General features: G+C 36.7%; 2 protein-coding genes across 4 annotated transcripts in view; one reads left to right on the forward strand and one right to left on the reverse strand.

Annotated features, from left to right (window-relative positions):
* The window catches only part of CPNE3 (copine 3), a 29,039-nt gene extending 14,066 nt beyond the window's left edge, over window positions 1-14,973 (forward strand). For all 3 annotated transcript variants that reach the window (XM_030971434.1, XM_030971435.1, XM_030971437.1), the window contains 10 exons: window positions 598-687; window positions 4,007-4,105; window positions 5,243-5,329; window positions 5,901-5,960; window positions 6,928-7,061; window positions 7,487-7,541; window positions 7,643-7,694; window positions 8,336-8,469; window positions 10,520-10,756; window positions 12,134-14,973. In XM_030971434.1, coding sequence (XP_030827294.1) covers window positions 598-687; window positions 4,007-4,105; window positions 5,243-5,329; window positions 5,901-5,960; window positions 6,928-7,061; window positions 7,487-7,541; window positions 7,643-7,694; window positions 8,336-8,469; window positions 10,520-10,756; window positions 12,134-12,244 — 1,059 coding nt within the window. In that variant the 3' untranslated portion in view covers window positions 12,245-14,973. The remainder of the gene's footprint in view (window positions 1-597; window positions 688-4,006; window positions 4,106-5,242; window positions 5,330-5,900; window positions 5,961-6,927; window positions 7,062-7,486; window positions 7,542-7,642; window positions 7,695-8,335; window positions 8,470-10,519; window positions 10,757-12,133) is intronic.
* A 3,113-nt stretch (window positions 14,974-18,086) lies between these two features.
* The window catches only part of CNGB3 (cyclic nucleotide gated channel subunit beta 3), a 110,276-nt gene continuing 104,652 nt past the window's right edge, over window positions 18,087-23,710 (reverse strand). The window contains exons 16-18 of the mRNA XM_030964460.1: window positions 22,142-22,288; window positions 19,447-19,627; window positions 18,087-18,320 (exon numbers count right to left, since the gene is read on the reverse strand). Coding sequence (XP_030820320.1) covers window positions 18,087-18,320; window positions 19,447-19,627; window positions 22,142-22,288 — 562 coding nt within the window. The remainder of the gene's footprint in view (window positions 18,321-19,446; window positions 19,628-22,141; window positions 22,289-23,710) is intronic.

Consider the following 23,710-nt stretch of genomic DNA (forward strand, 5'->3'; position numbering starts at 1 on the left):
TTATAGATAAAGACAAATTTTGAAGATCTTTCAGTATTATTTGTAAATAACACTAGTGTTTTACTTGAGAGGCCTTTTATCCTCATGCACTGTTCTTACTTTACTACACCATGAATTTCTTGAGGTCATATTTCCATAAATGACATTTCAGAATAAATAATATGTGGGAGTGTGTTGTAATCTCTGAAGCACTGATGTATTCAGAAATTCCAATGTAATATTTTTACACATGTTTTTGGTAATGCATGGCTTTATATGTATATGTATATATGTGTGTTTATTAAAAGAAAGCAACCAGTATCTTATTTCTGTAATGATAAATTTAACTTTTTACAGTGCAGTAGCTGAAGGATATAAGTAGGTGGTGGAGAAGTCTAGCAAAAAATGGAGCTGAAAGAGACTAATCTCTTTTTGAACAATGGCATGTTAAGAGTAGTTTGATTTATATCCTGTGTATTGGGATTTGGAGTGCATTGACAGCAGCGTTAGTCAATTGTTGTCTGCATACAAAAATCATGGCATGAAGGTATGATCCATCATGATGACTGCTTTCTACCCCTGTGAACAATGGTGTTCTGCCTCTTTTTTTCCCAACAGGTTATTAAAAACAACCTGAATCCTGTTTGGAGGCCCTTTAAAATCTCTCTCAATTCTCTGTGTTACAGTGACATGGATAAGTCAATCAAGGTAACATATATTAAATGTGTGTATAAATTAATGCATTAAAAGTTAAAATATGTAACAAGGGGAAGATATGTTATTCTAGTTACTGCAGGTTTTTTGTTTCAAAATTAATTGAAAATATTAGGTTTCTTATTTGAAAGGCACAGATAGATATTTTAGGGGAAAAAAGGAAAACCCTGCACATTTTGTGATGCATTATGTGGTAGAAGCTGGTCTTTGAAAATCTGGGAAACCAGTTGAACACAAGTATCTTTGAAATGTCCAATGCACTTTCTTATTTTTATTGTACAGTTCTAGCATGGCATCAGCTAATACTGGTGGTGTTAAAGATACTGTGCAGTGAAAGAAGCATGTTAAAGGCTAAAATATATGCTTTGTTCTATGTGATGGATCTTGTAATACTTTGTTGCTGGTGGAACAGGTAACATTAATGAAATTTTTAATATACTGCCTGATAAAATAAATTACATTTAATATACTAGCTAACAGATGTGGGTCAGATATAACTTGTGAATACCAGTTTAAGCAACTTTTCCTCTTCATATAAAACTGAATTTTCTTTCAGAAATTTAATCAAACCTGTGAAGTAATACTTTTACTAGGGCTTTAGTATTTTCTATTTTCCAATTTTATCTTGAATAAATTGTTTAACTATTGAATATTTTTCTTCAGGAATTCCCTTTAGGGGTGGAACTGAAGGTAAACAGCCAATCAAAATGCCATTTATAAGCTATTATGATCATGTTAGAAACCTGGTATTTTAGCATTTGAAAAAGACCCCTGAAAACCCAAGTGCAGCAAACTGCTATCTTTGATGTTCTTCCTCTGGGAAGGAAAACTTAGAGCATGATTTGCATGTAATGGGTATTAGTCATATGACTTGAGGCAGTCCTGGAAAATCCTTAACAGCCACGGGGATCTGGGTTTTACCAGCACCTGAATGGATTTAAATACATATTTATAGAGGAGACTAATTAACAACTTTACAAGCCCAGAACCTTCTTCTCTTGCTGCTTCTGTGTTTTTTCCATCTCATTCCTTTCTGCTTCCCTTGTCCCCAAAACAACTGGGACAGCTCTTACATCTCCATATACTATAAATATATTTCTCCTTTTCAGTAAACAGCCATACTAAAGCTATAGACCATTGATCTAAATGTATCTCTGAAGAGTTATTCTCAGCTCTATCATCATTTTATTAAAGTCTGTTTTTTGAAATCTTACCTGGGAAGTGCAGGTTTATATCCAGAGGAAATAGACTTGGAATAGTTACAGACTTGCAGACAGGCAGTTTGATTATGCCTTCACTTAGAAATGCAGGACCTATCACTTCAAACATTAAAATGTAGTCAGGATTGTATTGTGGAATGTTATTGAAAGATTAAACAATGCCTTTAACACTTTTATATGCACACAGTTGCATGTGTAATGGGCTGTTTGGCATAGTAAGTAAAACCAGCAATTTTTCTATGAGTGGCTTTTCACCTCTTTAAAGGCTTAGTTTGTGTACGCCCAGCAGTGCACAAACCAAGTTGATCCTTTATCTTCTGGATTCATGGTTATGTTCCATGTGAGTGTGTTTGCAGTCACTGAAGTTTTTCTGTGTCTCAGATGTGAGTCTTTCAGCTGGAGCATGCATGCCTAATTCTGCTGGGAAAAGTATGTTAAATCACATTGTTCCCTACTGCTATTGCATGTCCAGGAGGGCATATATGAAAAAAAAGGAACTATTTCTCTCTTGTCTGGAATAAATATTATAAATTGGCTTAAATGGTCAAACATGTCAAGCAAGACAAATTTTTATGCCTTTGAAATAAAAAGGAGATACATTTACTACCTGTGCTAGCAGGTATCAGAACTATTGGGTCAGGAAATATGTTCAATTTTAAATTTTAGCTACTGAAGCACTTCGCTGAGTATTTGATTGGCATAATTTATGACATTCAGAAGAATTTACATAGCAACTGCCATGAACATTAATTAGCCTGTTGGTTCTTTGACTGCTTGTATAATTTAAGGTGCTGTTTTGTGCATGTGCATGCATTTTTTTATTTATTAGTGAATTCAAAATATTATAGTAGTGCAAACTGCAAGATAGAGGTATGTTCTGTGCAGTAGAACTCCCAATCTACACATCATGTTTTGTACTTCAATATTCCTGTTTGTTGTCAGAAATTTAATTTCTTTCAGAAACTCAAGTGTATGTTGAAGTTGTTTGTTTTGCTTTTTTATTTCTATCTGAAATGCTCAAGTAATCAGTTAAATTGATTCTTGAATGTAAGTAACAATATTTTTAGACTTGAAAGATGGACATGCAAATAACTGTTCAGTTTAAGCCATACATACTCTGAACATTTTTCTCGAAGTTTGCATTTTGATTCCAAGTAATGTGGGATGCCTACTTGACTCTTGATTTATTATTGTTTCTATTTATCATCATCATTATTAAATTATTTTAGTATGTTTTTATGTGGTTTGATTAAGTTAGCTCTCATGTCTGTGTTGCTGAACTGAAATAAAATACCAGAAGTGGATGAAATTAACATAAGCTTTTATAGATAAATAACCAGCTTTTTATGTAGAAAGACAGGTTGATCACGTTTTCAAAGAGAAAAAAACAATTGTTTTTCACTTCTGCCTTCTTTGGCAGATTGGGCTGTTAGAAGAGTGCATTGATTAAATAACAAAGCTTATCACTCAACTCTCACTGTAAGAAAAGAGATTTTTAGTTGGCATTCAGATCCGTGAAGTGTAGATCAAAGTTTAACAGATCCGCTGTTTAAATTTTCTAATCTTAAAAAATAAAAAATCATATATTGTTTCTAGCTTTAGGGCTGAACCTTCATATGCTTATGAATTCTTTGTTATTTTGAGGATTAATGAAGTAACATAAAAGTGTTGCTAAAACTCTTGCGATTGCTTACATAACTGATTTACTAAATTTTTAGCTGGATGCTCAGATTCATGATGAATGCAAAAAACCCTGTGTTGTTTTCCTACTCTTCCCAACACCCCATCACTCTCAAAACATAGTTCTTCAATATAATTGATGTTACTTGCTCATGTAAGACCTGACACTACTTAGTATTCTCATGTCTCCTTCACTTGAGTAGAAGATTAGATTCAAGACTGAGTGTATTGGCATCTACCCAATTTTAATGTTTTTTAAGTGCAACCCTATGCAGTTCTGAAACTTCAATGCAAGAAAAGCTCTGTGATATAAGAGATACAGGAATATTGGGATGTTCAGGTTTGCCATTTCAGTGTTCATTGTTTTTGCAGGGCCATTTCTGTTACTAACACTAAGTAATGTTGCATTTTAGGTTGAGTGCTATGACTATGATAGTGATGGGTCTCACGATCTCATAGGAAGTTTTCAAACAACATTGTCAAAACTGAAGGAAGCATCTCGGTCATCACCTGTAAGTGTTACACAGGCTAAGCTGCCTGGGTGTTCCTGATAAGCTGTTTCATTCATATTGCAGCAAAACCTAGGTCACCTGGCCACAGGTGACCTCCAAGTTGGGCTAGGCTACACCTTGACATTGCTATTGCAGTTGAGGCTGAAACAGCATTTGCATTGTTCATCCATTTTCCTAGGATTAATGTCTTGGTTATAGTTTATTATTATGTATCTAAATGCCCCACCATCAGCACAAAAAAAAAAATCACTAATCATAAAAATACAGAAATAAAAAACCACTGGATTGTCAAAAGACAGAATGCAGCACAAATTTAACTACAGTTAAAAGACCACAGCTTGTATTATTTTTTTCAAATATTATTTAATCCTTTATTTTAAAATGTGGCACTTCTTAACTATTATGTATACTTCAGTGAATATGAGAAAATTCAGTATTTACGCCACTGCACGAAAATGCAGCTATGTTACATTAGGTGGCTTTTTTCTAAAGTGATACTACCCTTCCTGATCTTATGAACTATAATAGTTTCCAAACCTTTTAATAAGCAGGGTTTGCATGTTGAAGACAAAAGTTAGCATAGCAAATACAACATAAAAGTGTTTGCTTTATGGATAAGTATGTTATCAAGATGTTTTACCATATTTTCCTTTAGACTTGTAAAATCTCCAGAACTATTTCTGCACTAAAAATACTGGGATCTATAAACAAGAGTGCATGCTTGTACTTTCCTAATATTTTGAGTTTTGTATTTATACTAAATAATAAAAATAATAACAATTCCAGCCACAGCTTCTGGAACACTGATGCTTTGTTTGAATTGCTATGTCTTTACCAAAAAGAGAGCTGTTAGCAGAATCCTCGGAGGGAGAATGGTACAGAATTTCTTTCTCTGTTTGAAATACATTTGTCAAAACAAATGTGTTTGTAGACTTTCGGGTAAGAGAGGATTTCTGTCTTGAGAATATGTTTTTTTCTTGCTGATATTGGGCAGGCTGGGTTTAATTTTGCTGTATTATGAAATGAACTTCATTTTTAATATAAGCCCAAAGTATCAGTTCTGAAATAAAAGATAATTAAACTTGTTGCATAAATGATATTATAATATTTTTGTTGGATTTGTTTGCATTCATGCAGGTTGAATTTGAGTGCATCAATGAAAAGAAAAGACAGAAGAAAAAGAACTATAAAAACTCTGGCATTGTGAGCGTTAAACATTGTGAGGTCAGTAATATATTCTGGAATGATTCTGGTTTTAAGTGTTAAGGCATAACAACTCTCATTTAATATATCTTCATCCTCAAATTGTAAGAAACTTTAAAATGTCTGAAAGTTCCACATACAGTGAATATTTAAGGGACTCTGATTCGTACAAGAAGACAAATTGAGACCTGAATTGCAGCTGTTCTCCCTTGTCCCTTTATCTTGAGAAGTGGTTTACTGATTCAAGTAATTTCTGAACCACTGCATTTCCCAACTCACTGTTTTATGGCAAAGTAAAAAACTCTGTGTTAATGTGTTATTTTATAAATGAAATTTGTTTTGGAGCTGCTTTGATGTATGTCTGTAGTTTGTTGAAGGCCTGATTCTGATACTGTCATGCAGTCATACTGACTGTATGGTAGCATGTGTTGCAAATGTCCTGGTTACAGTGGGTGGGTGGGATAGCTCTAGGGCAAAACTAATGCTTTTAATGGGTAAAGACAACATATTTGGAACCTTAGAAGTTGCTACAATAATATTAACTGGGGTTTCTCCCATTGAAAAACCCAAAATTTCTGTCTTCTATTTTTAGATTATTGTAGAGTGCACATTCCTTGATTACATCATGGGTGGGTGTCAGCTGAATTTCACCGTAAGTTAAATCATTTATATGAATACTTTTTGAGTTTTGGAGCAAATTGAAGTATAGAGTTGATTGGCTGTGTGTTTTATTTGATTATTGTATTTTTTTTCTTTTCAACTTTGTTTTTGTTCTGTAGCATGCAGCAGGAAGCTATTTTGCTAGAATGCTTCTACTCTGTTCAGAAAAAAATAGTCTTTACTCTTGGCAAATGGTTCTGAACCTCTGGTTATGGTCATTAGGAACTAGCTAAGTTGTGTGGATGGAGACCAGTGAGAAATTTACTGTTCTTTGAAAGCAACACACAGATGTCATCATATGGGTTAGAACCCTTAAGTTATGTAGTTTGTGAACCAAATACATCACAAGTAACAGTATGATGTCTTTGCCTTATTAACATGCTTCACCACCAAAGCAAAGGAGACCTGTTGAAGTTAGAGAAAGACCTCTCTAGGCTTCTATGGAGCCTGACTAGTTGTACTTCTGAGAAGAAAGGTGTGTGTATATCAAGATACAGAATTAAATTAATTTACAAGATTTTGAGGAGCTGCTGTGAATAATAACTGAAAGTAAACACAGCGAAAACCTGACAGTGTGCCCAGAAAAGCTGTAGATGCCCCATCTTGAAAGTGTTCAAGGCGAAGTTGGATGGGGCTTTCAGCAACCTGGTCATGTGAAAGCTGTCTTTGCCCATGGCAGGGAGGTTAGAACTAGATGATCTTTAAGGCCTCTTCCAAGCCAAACCATTCTGTGATTCAGATGAAAGTAATTTCAGCCCTTCTGGAGAGATGCAGAGCTTTTGAGGGTTTTGTTGTGACATTGTTAATATTCCAAGAAACCCGCATCCAAGTACTGTGCCTGTTAGATTTGTAGATGTCCTGTTTACTACTCTTTCATGGTTTTCACTTTGGCTTTGCCAGAGATAAGAAGCATAATTTAACCTTTAAGAGCAATGAGATATGAATGCTGCATTTGACAGGTGGGGATAGATTTTACAGGCTCCAATGGAGACCCTCGCTCTCCGGACTCTCTGCATTACCTCAGCCCTAATGGAGTTAACGAATACCTAACAGCCATTTGGTCTGTCGGGATGGTCATTCAGGATTATGACACGTAAGTGTTAGATTTCTATTTGGATCATGTTTTTAGATATGTATAGACACTTATGGTAGCTTTTTAAACCAGTGTCGAATAGGCCTGCAGATATACTGGAATGAAACTTGTGAGCTAAGTTATAGAACTGAAATACCATCATATAATTGCAAGTATAAGTTCATGTCTACTGTAGACCAGCAGGGCTTTTCATAATTGATGAAAAGAGCAGCATTGATTTAAATATATGTTTGCATTCTTGCCAGTTTGGTGTTAAAGACTACTTTTGGTCCCAGAAACAATTACAGTGAGGAACCTCTGTTTAATTTTGCCTCTTAAATAGCATTTTTAATGATGAAAAGCAGCAGTGATAACTACACTTACTGAACTATGGCAGCTTTTAATGGAAGGCACTGACTTTGTTTTCTTTAAAATTGCTTCTTTAGAGATAAGATGTTTCCAGCCTTTGGATTTGGTGCACAAGTTCCTCCCTCCTTTCAGGTAATGGGATGTGTAAATGTACTACCTAAGACAGCTTAAAGCACTTACTTCAGGAGGAGATCGTATATGCAGTCCTGACTATGTTTTCTGTGTCTTCACAGGTATCTCATGAGTTTCCAATAAATTTTAATCCTTCAAACCCATTCTGTAATGGTAAGTCTGAGAAAGTAACATCAGACCTAGAGAGTAAAATACCTAAGTTGACAGCATCAAGACACTTGAAAAGTGAACTGAAGCTTGTTGTTCTAATTAATTAATTCGTTTAGTCCTGTAGCAGGAAAAATTTTGCAACCAATTTCTTACTTAGGACAAATAGCATTACATCTGTCTTCTGTAATGACTTGTTAAAGAAGTGGTTTAAACAGCCAGGGCACAGGGCTGGGAACAGTTCTTTTGTGCTGTCAAGACACTTTATGCTACTTCACTGCCGGTGTAGGGTTGTCTGGTTTGAGTGTGGTGCTGCTAATGCCTGTTCAGTGTGGCCTCTCTGATCAGTCTACCAACCACCACAAGCTGCCAGGTGAAGAGAATTGCTATAGTTGTTTCACACCTTTGAGCACAGAGTATTTGGCCTGTCTGTTCACACAAGGCAAATCATGTTATGTATGTGCCTTAATCATTGGTCAAACTGAAAGCTTCCATTGCGCATGGGTTTTTTTTCCCACCATGGTTAGTTTTAAATCTTTGCGTAATCACCTCAAGTAACTGATTTATACAGCTTTAGAAAAATCAGGTGCTTCAAAATACCCTAAATCTAATATAAAAAAAATGAAAGATCTATTTCTGTTCTCTAGGGATCCAAGGCATTGTTGATGCATATCGAGCCTGTCTTCCTCAAGTGAAGTTATATGGACCAACAAATTTTTCTCCAATTATAAATCATGTGGCAAGATTTGCTGCTGCAGCTACTCAGCAGCAAACAGCATCTGTAAGTTCTTTATGGTACTCGCTGTGTTTCTCTACTTTTTCATTTTCCTTCTTCTATATAAATACTTTTTTTCTCTTTTAAATTTGTGAATGTATTCATTTGGCAGTTGACCCTTTACCTTGTGAATAAATGCTTGTTACCCTTAAAACAAGAGAAAAACTAGTTGTTTTTTGCAGATTGTACATGACAGTCCTCTTCATCAATTAACTAAATAAACTTTTCAGATTTGAAATAGAAACTTAAAAGTACACAACGCCTTTATGGTATCTTCTGTTGAAAGCTCTTGCAGTGTTATACAGTTGCTAAAGTCTAATTTAGGCCTTTATATCTGAGAGGGTGATTTAACCTCAGCTGTGAAAAAAATTCAACTAGCCCTTGTTTCACACTAGATAGCTGGGAGAGAGGATTAACTAAGGTAGTGAAGAAGTGGATGGTATAGCTCCTGACACCTAAGTACCAACACAGATAATTACCTGTACTATAAAGGTTTAGGTGCTGTAAGGGCTGTGCCCTCCTCCATATTAAAATTTTCTACATGAGTTGTTGACCTTATTAAAAATAGAAATTCTGAAGACCAACTCTTGAGTATTCAGTCATGTTTATAATGCATGGAAGTTCACAAAATCCTAAATCACTGATGACAAATACTAGTGTATTTGATGTCATGTAAAATCAGGAAACAAAATTAGCTATTTTAAATGTAAATTTATCTGTAGAAACCAATTTGAAAAAGAGCTATGGATTTTCATATGCCATGAGGCTGGTAAGGTTTTACCTTGGTAGTCTTTCACTAGTAGCTGTAAAAAAAAAAAAGTATAAATATATGTATATATGTCTATATCTTAGGAAAGGAGGAAACCTCTTGTTGGTTTTGTTTTTGTTTGGGTTTTTTTAAACTTTTATTTCATGTGGTGTGCCTAGCAAGAGATTTATTTTTCCTGCCTGAAAGGACGTATTGAAGACAATTCACTCCCTTGACATTTAATACATATCATAGTCATTTGGGGTTGGCTTTTGATACTGATGCTGGTTTTTTTTTTCCAATATGGAGGAAGTATGAGAAGATAGAAATAAATCCAGTGTGATGTGCTATCCTGCTGCAGTTGCTTATAGCTTTCTATGGTCATAACTGCTTTATAGATGTTCTTGCTGACGTGGGGGAACAGACTAGCAGAAAGCAGGGAAAAAAGGTGATACCTAAACAGACAAGATAAGGGAAGAACAATTATTTGAAGGCAGATAAAGGCAGATGGGAAGGAAAGTAGTGAAGAGAGACTTCCAAAAATACTGGGAGTATCTTTGGGACTTGAATTTATGCTATTCAGTAATCATATGAAATGAAGTGAGGGAAGACTGGAAATTCAAAAAGCATTTGATAATTTCCAGACTTGGTACTTCTAGCTCATTTTTGGTGCTAGGATGCCAACTTTTAGAAGCCCTGACAGAATAGTGGAAGCAACTTACGGGGTACTTAATTAAGTTACTGATGTACTACAAAGTAGTCTCAGACACTTTGGTAATTAACTTCATGAAGCAGCTAGAAAACATGATTAGAGGAGTTGAAAATGGCTGTGTGTTTCAACAGTGAAAGGTGTGATTTAGGATTTTCTGGATACAATGAATTAAGTAAAGGGTAGTGTTTCATAAAGATATTGATAGTCCTGAAAGGAAACAAATTAAAATTTCAAAGGTGTTACCTTTCCAAAACCTCAGTAAACTGCCTTCTGTCTCAGAACAAATAATGGGAAAATAGGTCAACTGTTGGTTTGTCTGGGGATTTTGAAGGAAAGAAGGGTGATACCGCTGGAGTTTTGGATGGTGGCTGTTTATTGATGCCTTCTTTTAAAAGTCTGTGCTGTCCTTATAAGCTTTTTCAGATTGTACAGATGAAGCCTGACTACAAATTAGATGTTTGATTGTAAAATTCAGTGAGCACACTGAACATGCCAAAGTGACAACACTGTGTAGTCTGTATGTGGGTTTCCTTAAGTGTACATGGCTAAATGTTTGCTATTTCTTAGTCATAACACAGTGTTTATTGCTTTGACAGCAATACTTTATACTTCTGATCATAACGGATGGTGTGATAACAGACCTTGATCAAACTCGAACTGCCATAGTTAATGCCTCAAAGTTGCCCATGTCCATTATCATTGTTGGTGTGGGAGGAGCAGACTTCGATGCCATGGAGTTTCTCGATGGTGACGATGGAGTTCTTAGGTCCTCGTCGGGAGAACCAGCTGTCAGAGACATTGTCCAATTTGTGCCATTCAGGAAGTTCCAAAATGTAAGTAATCTTACTGATATGCTTAATAAATATTGTAGAGGTATGCTGGGCTTGCTAGGATGTCCTACATCTAGTTCTAAGCTTTTGTGTGGTGTATCCAATATGTATTCTTAAGTCTTTATCAAATGCTAAAAAAACCCCAAATCCCTCAGTTTCAGCACTGCATTTCTGGCTAGTTTCTGCAGCTGAATTACCTTTGTAAAACTCTCTCAGGCTTGATTAAATGAATGGATGGGGTTTTTTATTTGTGAGGAAAAAACTTACTATGACTTTTTTCTTATGGTAATTTTTCTTTTTATTGCGGATGCCCATTTATGAATGTGGATTAGTCTCACGATTTAGTTCAGTATTAACATTCAAGGCTAAGTCATAATCAGGGAGGTCAAAATCAGTAGAAACTCTGTGTGGCTACAGTAGTGGTGATAGTTTTCATTTTCATAAAAGTAAATATCTAAAAAAAGGTGGTGAAAGAATAAAGTCCTGATATTTTTTAATTTCTGTAAAATCCAATAATGTATGTGTAGGCTAATGGAAGTCAAATTTTAGGTGTCATAATGTTGAAAATAGTTGACTTAAATAAAAACCACCAAAATTTCCTCAGGATGGGCAAATAAGATCAATATTTTTATTTCCATCCTAATATATATTCTAATTTTGTTTCATGTCTTAGTATTAACTTGTTAATAATACTCCTTACAACTTCTTATTTTGCTTTTATATTTTTACTTTTAATACAAATTCTTAGTTTAATCTGAGTAACTCAGGCAAACTGAAATGGGAAAGAGCAAAATCGAAACAGAATATGCTAATGAACTTGGATGTAGATTAACTGGGGTTGTTGCTCAGTATAATATAATATAGTCAAATGCTTTCAGTTTCTAGAAAAAGAGATTTTTTTTTTCTTGTGGATACTTAGTCTTACAGTAAAAATAGTATCTACAGAAGAGCTGCTCCATAGAAATGCTCATAGCTGCTCATCCATGGTTATTGTGGATGAGATGTGGTGCAAAAGATTGCAGATGATTTAGACAAATCCTTGAAGGGTCGTCTTAAGTAGATAGTGGAAGTGTGTTTACATGGCTGAAGTCTCATATCTGCACTGCGTATTTCGTGTGACAAAAGGTGTCTTCAGACATGGCAGCCCTTTACTCAGCTCCTGTTACTTCAGTGGCACAAGACAGCCATCTGATTCATGGTAACAGGAGTGAGAAGGTAAGAGGGAAGCTTCCATCTGTCTGTCACACAAGGGCACTGTGTAAAGTCCTCTGTAAAATGTCAGACTTTAAGTTGGCCTTCTGGAGGAGGTGCTTATTACTTGCTTTAGAATCTTCATTAGCAGTTGGTGGAAACTGAAGCTTGGTGTTCTTTTTTTATAAGTCTCCCAAAGAAGCTCTGGCTCAGTGTGTCCTGGCAGAAGTCCCTCAGCAAGTGGTGAACTACTTCAGCACCTACAAACTTCAGCCTCCTAAGAATCCTGCTGCAAAATGAATGGGCTGAGCAGAGGAAAGACTTTGTGCTTGCTTTACTTGCTGTATCTACAGACTTTGGTTCTCGATATACTTCTGTATATGTGTACTCATGCCTCTGTATCATGTCAGATGTTAGCTTTTGCCTACAAATCACTTTGCCAAGTGTGCCTTTTAAGGGCCAAAATTGTAATGGTATTTAAGTTTCATGTTGATTTGAGAGAGAGTGTTACATGGATGCATTTGATTTTGAAAAGAGTGGAAAAAAGAGTTTCTATTAAGCCACCATAATAAAATTTTGATACAGGTGTTTCGTATTCAGACATGTGCCACAGAGTGTAAAGGCCCTCCTTGCACAGCTGCTTCTTGTTTGCCACTTCAGTGCCTTTGGGCAATGCCTGGGATTCAGGGCTGTGTGAACATAAGCCAAAGAAGTCATTAAAGTATATATTCTTTTATACTATGCCTTCTCCTAAGGTAGTATGGGAATAACTAGGGTGAATCAAGGTAAACCTCTAACATCTCAGAATAGGAGTAGGCCTATGAGGCTACTACTGTAAAGGCAGTAAGATGTGTTCCAATGTGCAGTTTACTGGAAAATGGAAATTCCATATTTATTTCGGTAGGGGTTTTGTTTTGGGGTTCCATTCCGCACCCCCCCCCCCAAAACAGCCATGACTGTTGATCTTTAAAGGGCTTTTTGTGAAGTAGGAATTTGGTTTTTAGTTTAAATGTTTTCTCTGATTTAGAACTGCATATTTTGAGGTAAAGTAAGTTCTTCAAATTGCTACTTGTATATACTTTTGTCATATTTTGAATCATGCTGCTTTTCCATGAGCCCACTAATGAAAAGTGCCTGCAAAAAAAAATGTAGTCCCTTTTTTTCTTCTTTTTAGGAAGACACAAGAAAGTCAAGTCTCTGAAGCCCTAATCCTATAATCATACTGCATTTCTCTAGGGCAAACAATTTCTGATTTATTTACTTGGCTTGAGTTTTCCCTTTGCCTTTTATAACAAGTGTAAAGCATGTGTTTGCTTAGTGGATAAATGAAGGTTTCTTGACCTCCAGCTGCATACTGCTTGCTGAGGATCTCTTCCGAGCCTGTAACTGTGTGTAACATAAGTGGATGGAAAGGTCACATTTATCACTTCTGAAATGCCAATCTTGAACATTAATTTTGCAGTTTCACCTTTGAAGTGGTTTAGAGTTAGACATCCAGCTTATCTCTTGTGGATGGTCTGGCTGTAGTATGTAAGAACAGAATGGGCTGCTGCTAAATTTAGCACACTTGGACACTCAAGATATCACCAGGTCATAGTGTATTTTACTTTTAGCTGCTGGAGTTGCTTAGTGTGCTGCTTTTTTTGGTTTGGTTTGTTTTTTTGGGGGATTTGTTTTGGTGTTGGTTTTTTTGTTTTGTTTTACATGTATAATTCTGTTGAAAGTCTGGATTCACATTAACATTGATGGATGAAGGATATATCTATTGAGATTATCTTACACAAGACATACCAAATGCTTTGTAGACAGTTGACATTTATCAATCAATCATGAATGGATATATTATCTCCACTCCATTTTTCTTTGTGGAAGGGGATCCTAAATACTATCAAGTAGTGGAATGCTAAGGAAGAGAGTTTGTTTCATGTTAAGCCAAGCTCCTTCTGTTTAAAAATGTAAATCATATATTTATGTACAAAAAAAAATATGTAATCATCTTTTTATCAGTGTAGTGAAAATCTGTTACTACTTTATGTATAAATTACAATGAAGTGTCGTATCAGATATGCAACTCAAAATATTGAGATCAAGGAAGTTACAGTAATAAACCTAAATCACACTGCTGCAAATTGAGAATGAATGATTTTGGAAGAGTAAACTGTTTCACAGCTATCTGCTTCATGTACAGAGAGAACTGGATGCACTGTTAATACTTTGTCTGCATTAATTGTAGTGGATGATAGGAGTACTACTGATAGAAGTACAGGATACTACTGAAGTTCCTCTGAGCTGTCTGCCAAAGATAAAATGCTGCACCTGGTTTATGTGTTACCAATTCTGTTTTAAGTTGCCATGGAAGTGCATTTAAATGTGTTAGTATGTATTATTATACTAAGTATCTGCTGCATGTAAATGAAAACCTGTTGTTTTGTCTGTATTCTATACAGAAATTCTGAGTTTCTACAGTAGAGATTTCATTATCTGTTATAAGAGAATTGCTCCCATGTTCCTCAAGCTTAGGGAGTTAAATAGCATATCAACAACACCTAATTCTCAGTGTGCCCTATTCTTTGTAAATTAAATGTTTTAGACAGGACCATGGCAAGAACTGGTATAACTTAGACATGTGCAGCTAATGCCTGTTGAAAATTTCCAGGGTAGGCTGAGGTGATATTCTGGATGAAGAAATGCAGTGGATTGTGAGTCAAGGGGAAGGGGAGTTACTGTGCTGTTTTGCCATTTTTTGTTTAATTTTCCATGTAAAAAAATGCACTAATAGCTTGCGGGTGACAAAACAAAATATTGTCCAAGTTTTGTAAAGTGAATGTGCTCGTGGGTCACTGGCACCACCTTGTGATAAAAGTGATGTATGGCAGTCTTTGTCATCAGATGCTTTTTGCCATGTATTGGTCATAATATATACATATGTACAGCAGAGAGCTCACCTGTAACCAGAATTTTTTACTTTTATATGTATTTCAGTTCTGATGAAGTTAACTGATTTACAATACCTATGCATTAAAATTATCATTTCAATATACTGGTCTGTGGTGCTTTTGTATTCAGCACATCCTGTGTAATGCTAAATGCTGCTTTTGTGATTCCTATGGTGAGTATGCTGCGGATTTATAACAAGTGTAAAAGGGAGAGGAAAAGTGCCTTTCCACTTAGTGGTAACGACTCTGCAGTTTATTCTTCATAAAGCATCTTAAACAGGCTTCTAGCAAGAAGATATTCTGAAGTTGGAGCGTTTTAACTGTGACTGTTTCATGCTCTGTGCCACATTAGAGTTTTCCCATGCGTGTTATTTCATACAATTATTATCAGGTTTTCCAAAAATTATTTTCCCAGAACAATCTCTACATTTTAGTTAGAGAGGTGTAGAGAGATTATTTGTAGAGATTATATACAGAGAGTTATTTGTAGTTTTCAAATACATTGTCCTATTCTACCCTTCAGTTTCTTTACATTCAAGTGTAGTCAAGTCTGAGGGACTGAATTAGGACCCTAAGATACAGGAGCCAGTGTTGCAGTGGAATGTGATGCCACACAGAGACTATGGCACTGAAAACTGCATCTTCTGAGTGCACCAGACTAATTCATTCTGCTTCTTCACTAATCAAGAATCTACAGGGTAGAATTAGTTCCTGAAAGAATTTATTACATCTTACATCTTGTAAGATGTAATAAATAAACACCTGTAGTAAATATACACCTTTCTTGTGTCATTCTGTCTGGTGAAAACCATACAAATAGTTGCAACTTCAATTTGTGCAGCCTTCTTGTGCCTGCCAACCCTGAGGATTGAGGAATTGTGGGAAGAGGAAAATATCCCAACAACAGAAAAGTAGGACATCACAGAAAACCAGATGTATGTTCTTTATGTGTGGCCACTGTCTACTGCACTGATACTTCACCTAGTTTCTTTTGGGTCTAAGGAACTCAAGAGCTGTGCATAACAGTAGTCATGCAGACAGAACTGTCAAACTTTTCTGCAAACCTGAGCTGTAGCAAAGCAGCAATTTGTGGGAAGCTCTGTCACTGCAATGAAGCACTTGGTGCTGCAGTCTCAGCCTTTACTTTGTAATTTATGTCAGTGTGTGATTGATGAACTTAAATATGCGCACAGAGAAAACATTCAAAATTACCTGGTAGCGTTTGTGTAGGCAGAAGGGAATCAGGTCTTTTCAATGAGAGTGAGATTTACTAGTTCATATAAAAATGCTAAAATATGGGGAATATTTTCCCCCCTTCCATAATGCTTTGACAACTCTCTCAAAAAAAAAAAGGATGTGAAACTATATATTGCAATTCATAGAGTATTATTATTCATAGAAGGTCTCATTCATGGAACAGTTCAGCAGTATTTCTAATCTTGAGATTTCATTGAGACAGTCCTGGATGTGCAATAGATAATTCTTTATGAAACAATTTAAAATTTTCTCCCTCTTTGTGATGTCGTTTTTTCATACATATCAAATAAGCTGCATACAAAAAGTTGGTTCTTTCCACAAAGCAGTTGAACCTTCACCTCACTGCTAATGCAGCAGAACTTTCTTTTGAAAGAGATTATGGTTTGGGTCTTGTCAGAGGATTGTGGAATATGCAACATATAGAATTCACTCATCCAGATTTTACTTGGGCAAACTTCCCACTGATTCTGGTTAGGCTTCCAGTTTTGCCTGTGATTACAGAAGTTGAAAGGCTTTAAAGAACAGGCCTACAGAATGTATAGTCTGTAGGGTCATATGTAGCCTTCAAAGTGAGTGTTTTATTTTGGCATGGTGCCGTGGTTGGCTGGTCAGCCAAGGAGCTGTGAAGCCTGCTTTTCCATTTCCTGGCTTGGCCTCTGCATGATGTTTTTTGTTTACAAAACTGTTCATCCAGTGGTATCTGAAAGGGGATTGGGAGAGAGAGGAGATGCAAACCCATAGAGGTAAAGAATGTAGTTGGGAGTTTAACTTAAAACACAGCTTCAAGCTTTTGTGTTTTAATACTCCATCTGAGACTGATGAGTCGATGCAGAAGGTTGGCAGTGTGGGAGCTCCTGCATGGGAGGCTGTATCCCCCAGCTGTGGCACTCATGAAGGATTTACTGTAGTTCACAAGTGTGATGTAGCTAAGACATGGAGACACAGGTTTCTCTTTGTACCATTAGTCTACGTCTATGATGTAGATGAACAATTAGAGCATCGGCTGCAACTTTGCAATGCAGAGCCAGAAAGTATAAATCCTGCTTTTTATAAAATAGCCTTTATTTTTGAAGTAGCTGGTTTAGATACCAAGGTTCTTCAGACAGCTGTATCAAGTGCTTACTTGATGAGATGTAACAGAGTGCATGCCCAACACCTTGACAAAATCAAGCAAGTAAATCAGCAGCCTGAAATTATATGTCACATCTGGAGGGTGAACTAAGTCTTTCCCATGTTAGTTTGTCAGAATCAAAGATAGCTGGAGCAGATGTTTATGCTTTCAGATGACTGGCAATAATTCTATAATCTACTTCCCTATTGCAGATTTTGGGATTTATTTGTTGACAATGGTTTTGTTATGTTGCTCTCTGTTCCAAGGTAAAACATCCCAACACATAGCACGTGCTGTCTGCTTTGAGCCATGCTGGTCACAAACCCAGGTCACCAATTAGAAGTATAAGGGGAGAAGGGAGAAGGATAGAGGGAAACATAAGGAGCCTTAGCAATAGTAGGGCAGTAGCAAGGAAAAGGATAACTATGGGAAGGCAGAGGAGAAAACAGAAAAGAATACACACAAAAGCTAAGAGCAAACTGAGCAACAGGAACAACAGGAAGAAAGCAAGGATAAAGAGGAGAGGGAAGAGGAGAAGTAGGAACAAGACAGAGTAAGAGAAAAGGGAGAGCATGAATAAAACAAGAAACAAGTCGTCGTGAAATACAATCTGAGCTGTAATTTCTAATACACCAAAAGTTCTCTCTTCAGGGTCAAGGTTAAGAATATAAATAATTTGTGTAGTTGTGCCAGGAGAGGAGGGCAGGAAGAAGAGGAGCTGGTGCAGATTTTTCTCACACGTAGCCTCTACTTTTATATTCTATACCCAAAAGCAAAGTCCGGCCAGGCCTCTGAATGTAGCAAGACAAATAGATGGGGCCACACCCCACAGCACCATCTATTTATTTTCTTTCTCTTTAATTTCAACTTTAAGGATCTCTCCTTCTCCTGCTCTGGGGGATGGTGTCATACTAATGATCAGAGAGTCCTTACTGGTTGTTCTCTGCATAACTGCAGGCTTAGCATCTGCCTGTGGCTTTTCCTTTTTAGCAGGGGGTGCAGAGGGGGCTGCGGGCTCCACAGTTTTCTTCTCCTCTTCTTTAGGCTTGGTCTCTGTTTCAGCTTTAGTTTCCTAGAAACAAGAAGTTTAATGTTTTCCAATATTGCAAAAGAAATTCAGGAAGTAGTTTTATTCTGCACATGCCATGGAGAGGCACAGCATGACAGCAGTATTAATGGTATGCAACACATGTAAACTTCTATTCAGATGCTGAAAATTGGTTTCTAAATGAAAAATGCAATTTCAGAATCAGAATATCAGTATAAAACCTAGAAAACACTTGTGGATATTAAAAATATCTGCTTCTTACTAATATAGGGGGATGAAACAGACCCGTTTTGGGGCACAGAACCCTTCCTTAGGTCTTGCCTTCCTTTATGTTTTTAAACTAGTGGAGAAACACTAGTGAAGTGTTATGTAAACCTTAACATACTTCACACTGCCCCCATTCCTCGGCCAAGCCTATTTGCTAATATGTTCACAAATACACACTACAATGAGCAGTATTTCTGCTCCAATCATATTGTTATAGTCATTGGTGTGAGCAAAGTTCTTTATTTAACTTAAATATAACCCCAGCTGTTTCAGCTATAAAGAAAATAATTCTACCACCTTTGGGTAAACATGTAGAAGTGAGCAGGTTCTTATTAACATTAACATTTCTCAGAACAGAGTATTATGTGGGAATTATTTTTCATCAGCTAAAACAATAGTTTTCTCATAAGTGCAAGATATTAGAGATGTAAGCAGTTTTAGCTGTGTGGGCTACACTTTATATTTTGTCTTCAGGATTTTTAACAACCACAGATCTGACACTGAGTTGGAAAGTGCGCCATGTGCCCGAGTCAGCTGGATCAGATTACTGTGTTTGGGTATTTCTGTATTTACTGTTGTTTGCATAAAATTAGATTATCAGATGCCCTTAAGACCTTTGTAAAATCCATTTATCCTTACTTTCTTTGAGGATTTTTTGTTTGCTTGCTTTTTTTCCTTGCTTTTGTTTTCTCTGGTCTGCATAAAGTCCAGGTTCAGAAAGATCGAACCAAATTTTAGAATTAATGTTTACAGAGATTAGGAAAAGTGGTTATATCTCAGCTACTGGGAGTTTTTGCTGTTGATTGCAGCAAGGCTGAATTTTCATCTACACTGTTTGCCCAAGCCCTCTGAGTAGATTCTACTATGTTTTCTGTGGCTTTACCTGAGTTTCTTGTTGTTTCTTCAGCTGCAGCAGCTTAGCAAGGCCTTCTTTTCCTTTTCCTCCAAGCATTGCTTTAAACAATTTTGGAGTTTCCTGTTTCTGCCCGAAGAGACTGGCCAAGCCTCGTGGTTGTTGCACTGGTGGTCCTGGAGGAGGTTTCCCCTTCTGCTTCAGCAGCACCCTGGAGAAAGAAGTGGATAAGAACCCACAGTGGTGCTGTGAAATTGAGTGAAGTTCCTGCAAAGCTGAAATACCACATTTATGGTATTGAAGATCTGATAGCTCTTACTTTGTTCCCGGGTCAAGTGACAAGAGCAAAATTGGAAACGGTAAAGGTTTTGCCCTAGGCTCTGGTAGAGATGGAGGCACCTGTTCAAATCTGGAGTTGCTTACCTATATCCTGGAGTATAAAGAAGGGCTCGCTCAAATTAAGGTGTCACAAAAGAGATCAAAGGGAAAGATAAGGAAAGAAGAGGTGTGGAGGGGGATGGGTGCCTCATCCTGAGATAGCAGTCTCTTATCTGATCTGGATGGAAATCCAGAGAGCATTTGGTGTTCCACCAGGACTCCAGTTGGCACTTCTGGAGGAAATACTTTACCAAACTAACTTCCAGCATGGCTCATCTCTCATAGGTCAGGTCAGACAGAGGTACTTAGTTTTGGTCCTCTTCGGTACAAGAAGACATCCAGACAATACAAACACTACTGCCAGCCTTGTGGCAGACTAGGTTTTCACACCGTTCCACAGCTGTACTGATTTGCAGCCATAATGACAAGAACTGAGAATGAATAATGACAGCAAAGATTAGATGAAAGATCTGATACAGATGGGACCAGTAAAAAGCAGAGGGTTCCCATGCTTTCAGTTTCTATTAGATTACTGTACAGGTTTCAAGGCCACTTTTCTATCCTTGCAAAAGCCCTGACTTAAGGCTCTTTGTGAGTGAAGACTATATTCGCAGTCTGAAGTATAGTAAATCCCATAATACTATAATTTTCTCCAGCATCTTGTACTTTGGGAATTTCAGAAGTGAAGGGTTTACTTACTTTTTCTACTTTTTTTTTTCTTTTATTGCCACAAATTATAAAAAGATATACTTTAGCAGCTTGCATGTTTTATTATGCAAAAAACATACAGGAGTTATTGGGCAGGTGATAATAGAACAAATTTCTTTCTTGAATAAATCCTTTCAGTTTATTTCAAGGAGCCCTTTAAGGGTGTCAGATGGCCAAAAAGAACTCTAATGGAAAGCTTCCAGGGCAGAGCAACTGGTAACTCCATTCCAAAATGGAGCATAACCACAATATTTATGAAAACAGTGCACGAATTTCCTCTTTGTGTCTAGTTTTGGCAGAATTTGTGGATGCCTTGACTGGTAAGGAACATGGCCTCCTGCACAGGGCAGGTACTGCATATCTTTAAAATTAAACAGAATATCTTGTTTTTAGTCTGATATCTAGAGAAGTCTTTGAGCTTAAATGGGAGTGCAGATCCAAAAGGTGTATTATTAAGCTCCACAGTTGAGAAAGGCTGTCTGGAGGAAGCAGAATTTAATGGATGGGCAGAATATGCCTGGGGTGGGCAAGAAAGAGAAGATGCAGCGTGGGACAGAGAGACAGGAATAACAAGGTCATACTATAGTTTAGACAGAAGCTGGAGAGAAGTCAGGAATGATTAATGCTGGGGATCAATGGTCCATGCATTTGTTCTCCTTTTCTACCTGTTAATGCTAGTTTTGAAAATTGAGCAGTCGGCCCATTCTTTGTCTGGTTTCCTTGTTCCACAGGGGCATCATGATTCTCAAGATACTGTTGTTTGACTACCTAGGCTGTTACAACATGATGAATGCAGCCATTTGCTAGCACTTCTGAAAAACAAATATCTCTCCTGTGTTATGTTTAGTCTTTGGGAGAATTTCAAGTCTGTGACCAACCTTCCAACCTTTGATAGCAATTCGAGACAACAGTTAAGACCACTAGGGGTGCTGAAGTATACTAATAATGACAAACTGTTTCAAATATTTGGATCTTTTAAAAGGTAGCAAGGTACTCATTTTGTCATAATTTTATTACAAAATCTGACAATACTTTGCCCTTTCAAAGCTGTGAAAATGGTGATCCTAACAAGCTACAGCCAAAGGAAGGTGAAAAGCAATCTTGGTTTGAAATCCCATTTTGGAATGCTTTTAAATGAAATGCACAAGTATCTAATCTGTGTAGTTCCATCTTCTCAGGCCTTACTTTCAATCCATTCCTAACTGCTGCTTAAGGTTTTGGAAATGCATACAAGTCTGTGGATGCATTGAAGCATATCTCTATAGAATTAATTGCAAATGTTTTGTTGCATCTTTGAAAACCTATTCCTTAAAAAAGATCTGTCCTGCAGTTTCTTTCTTGATGATGTAAGGAGTCCTGATAGGTGTCCCTATCTCCTATTTTTTTTTAATGTTACCTTAAATATAATGCATAAGGGAACTATATTGAGGATTTCATTCTACTTACCACATTTCCACAACCCTTGGAATTCCTTCCAAGACCATGCTTTCAGCTAGAAACTACCAGGCAAATCTGACCCCTAATCCCAAATGGGTTTACAACTGTTATTTTCCAAGAAAGGAATGCAAATCATCTAAAAGTCACAACTGTCCATCTTGCAGCTAAATGGTATGATTTAAAAACTGTTTTTAGGACATACTTTGCTTTCTTCATAAGAAGTTTTTCTGAGTCAGGATAGTTCACCAAGATTTCATTGAGTGTTTTCTTGTCCAGAATGAAAAGGTTGGCAAAACCATGAGCCACCACGTTGGCAGTCCTTCGATTTCCTCCACCCGCAGCTAGTAGGCTGGAATGAAAATAAACTCCATCAGTTACAGTGTTGCTTGCCCTAGTGAGGAATCTCTCTGCTGGTGCTTCTCCACTAAAGTCCTTGTAAAGCTCATGGAGCTGACTGTTCTGTCCAGTGTTCTGTAAAGGCCCCGTGCAGTTGGGATTAGAAATTCCATCTCAGGAAGGCAAATTGTCACTGGAGGTCAGGCATATGTAGATGCTAAGGACTGTGAAAACTTTTGCTAATAGAGATACCCACAGTTCAGACTGCACTCTCTTTAGTTCTTATGTGAACTTGGCATTTCCTCAGTTTTATTGCTGAAAATTATTTCCATCAGTACTAGAACAGCATTATTTACAGTGAATGAGAGATTGTCCCCCAAGGATTTTTTTCCTGAGTGAATAACTTCTGTGGGGCTCTTGTTTTCGGTTTTCTCACACACCTCATTGCATGTTTAAATGTTGGCAATGAACAATAGAGTTTAGGAAGGTCTTTCAAGCTGACAGTTATAAACGTGTCTGCCAGAAAAAGAAGGCTATTTTGTTTTGAACGTAAGACATTAGACCTGTTTAGCTAGCAGCAGTTGGCCGGAGAGAGGACATGTAAGAAAGAGTTAAATGTACAAATAAAAATAAATTTTTCATCCTGCACCAAGCAATTGAAGAGACTTCACTCGTCAGCTCTGCTGATAAGTAAGAGAATTTGCATTTTGTTTTTAGTACTAAAATTGCTCTATCACTTTATTCAAGATCTAACCCAAAATTTGTCCTTTAAAGATTTCCCAGTGAATTAATATTTTTAGAGAGCATTTAGTATTCTCTAAATTTAAAAGTAATTAAAAAAAGATATTCTGAACCCCAGTAAACAAGAATTACTACCCATCTGAAGTAATAATAAAGGATATATATTTGTTTTAATATTAAAGATATTTACAAAACATCTTTCTAAGTATTGAATCATATAGATAATATATTTAATTTATAAAGGATAGTAGGAGACCTCTGCAACTGTGTGTGCAAGGCTAGTTTTACATGCTCACAGTGTGTTTTTCTGCAACTCAAGACAGCAATCAATACATGGACTGAAGCTGAAAATGCAGTTTATCATCTTTTTAAACAATTCTCTATGATTCCTCAGATAGAATAAAACTCTTTACACAATAGGAAAATCTGCTAAAGAAAATTGCAAATAACTTTTGAGCTCTGATGAATCACTTCTCAACAAGTTATTGAACAATCATTTTTAGGCTTTCCTAACAGAAAGCTCATTTTATCAAGGTAGACGGGGACTAAAGAGATCAGCTTTTTCCTTATGGTGATGTTGTGAGCTGAATTTTACAAGTAAGGCAGTCTTTGCTCAAACAGAATCATCTTCTACTAAGGACAAAGTTATGGTACTTCAGCATTCAATGTGGTTTGGTTAGTGTGTGAAGAGTTA

The sequence above is a fragment of the Camarhynchus parvulus genome, chromosome 2 (assembly GCF_901933205.1).
Source record: "Camarhynchus parvulus chromosome 2, STF_HiC, whole genome shotgun sequence".
NCBI lineage: Eukaryota > Metazoa > Chordata > Aves > Passeriformes > Thraupidae > Camarhynchus > Camarhynchus parvulus.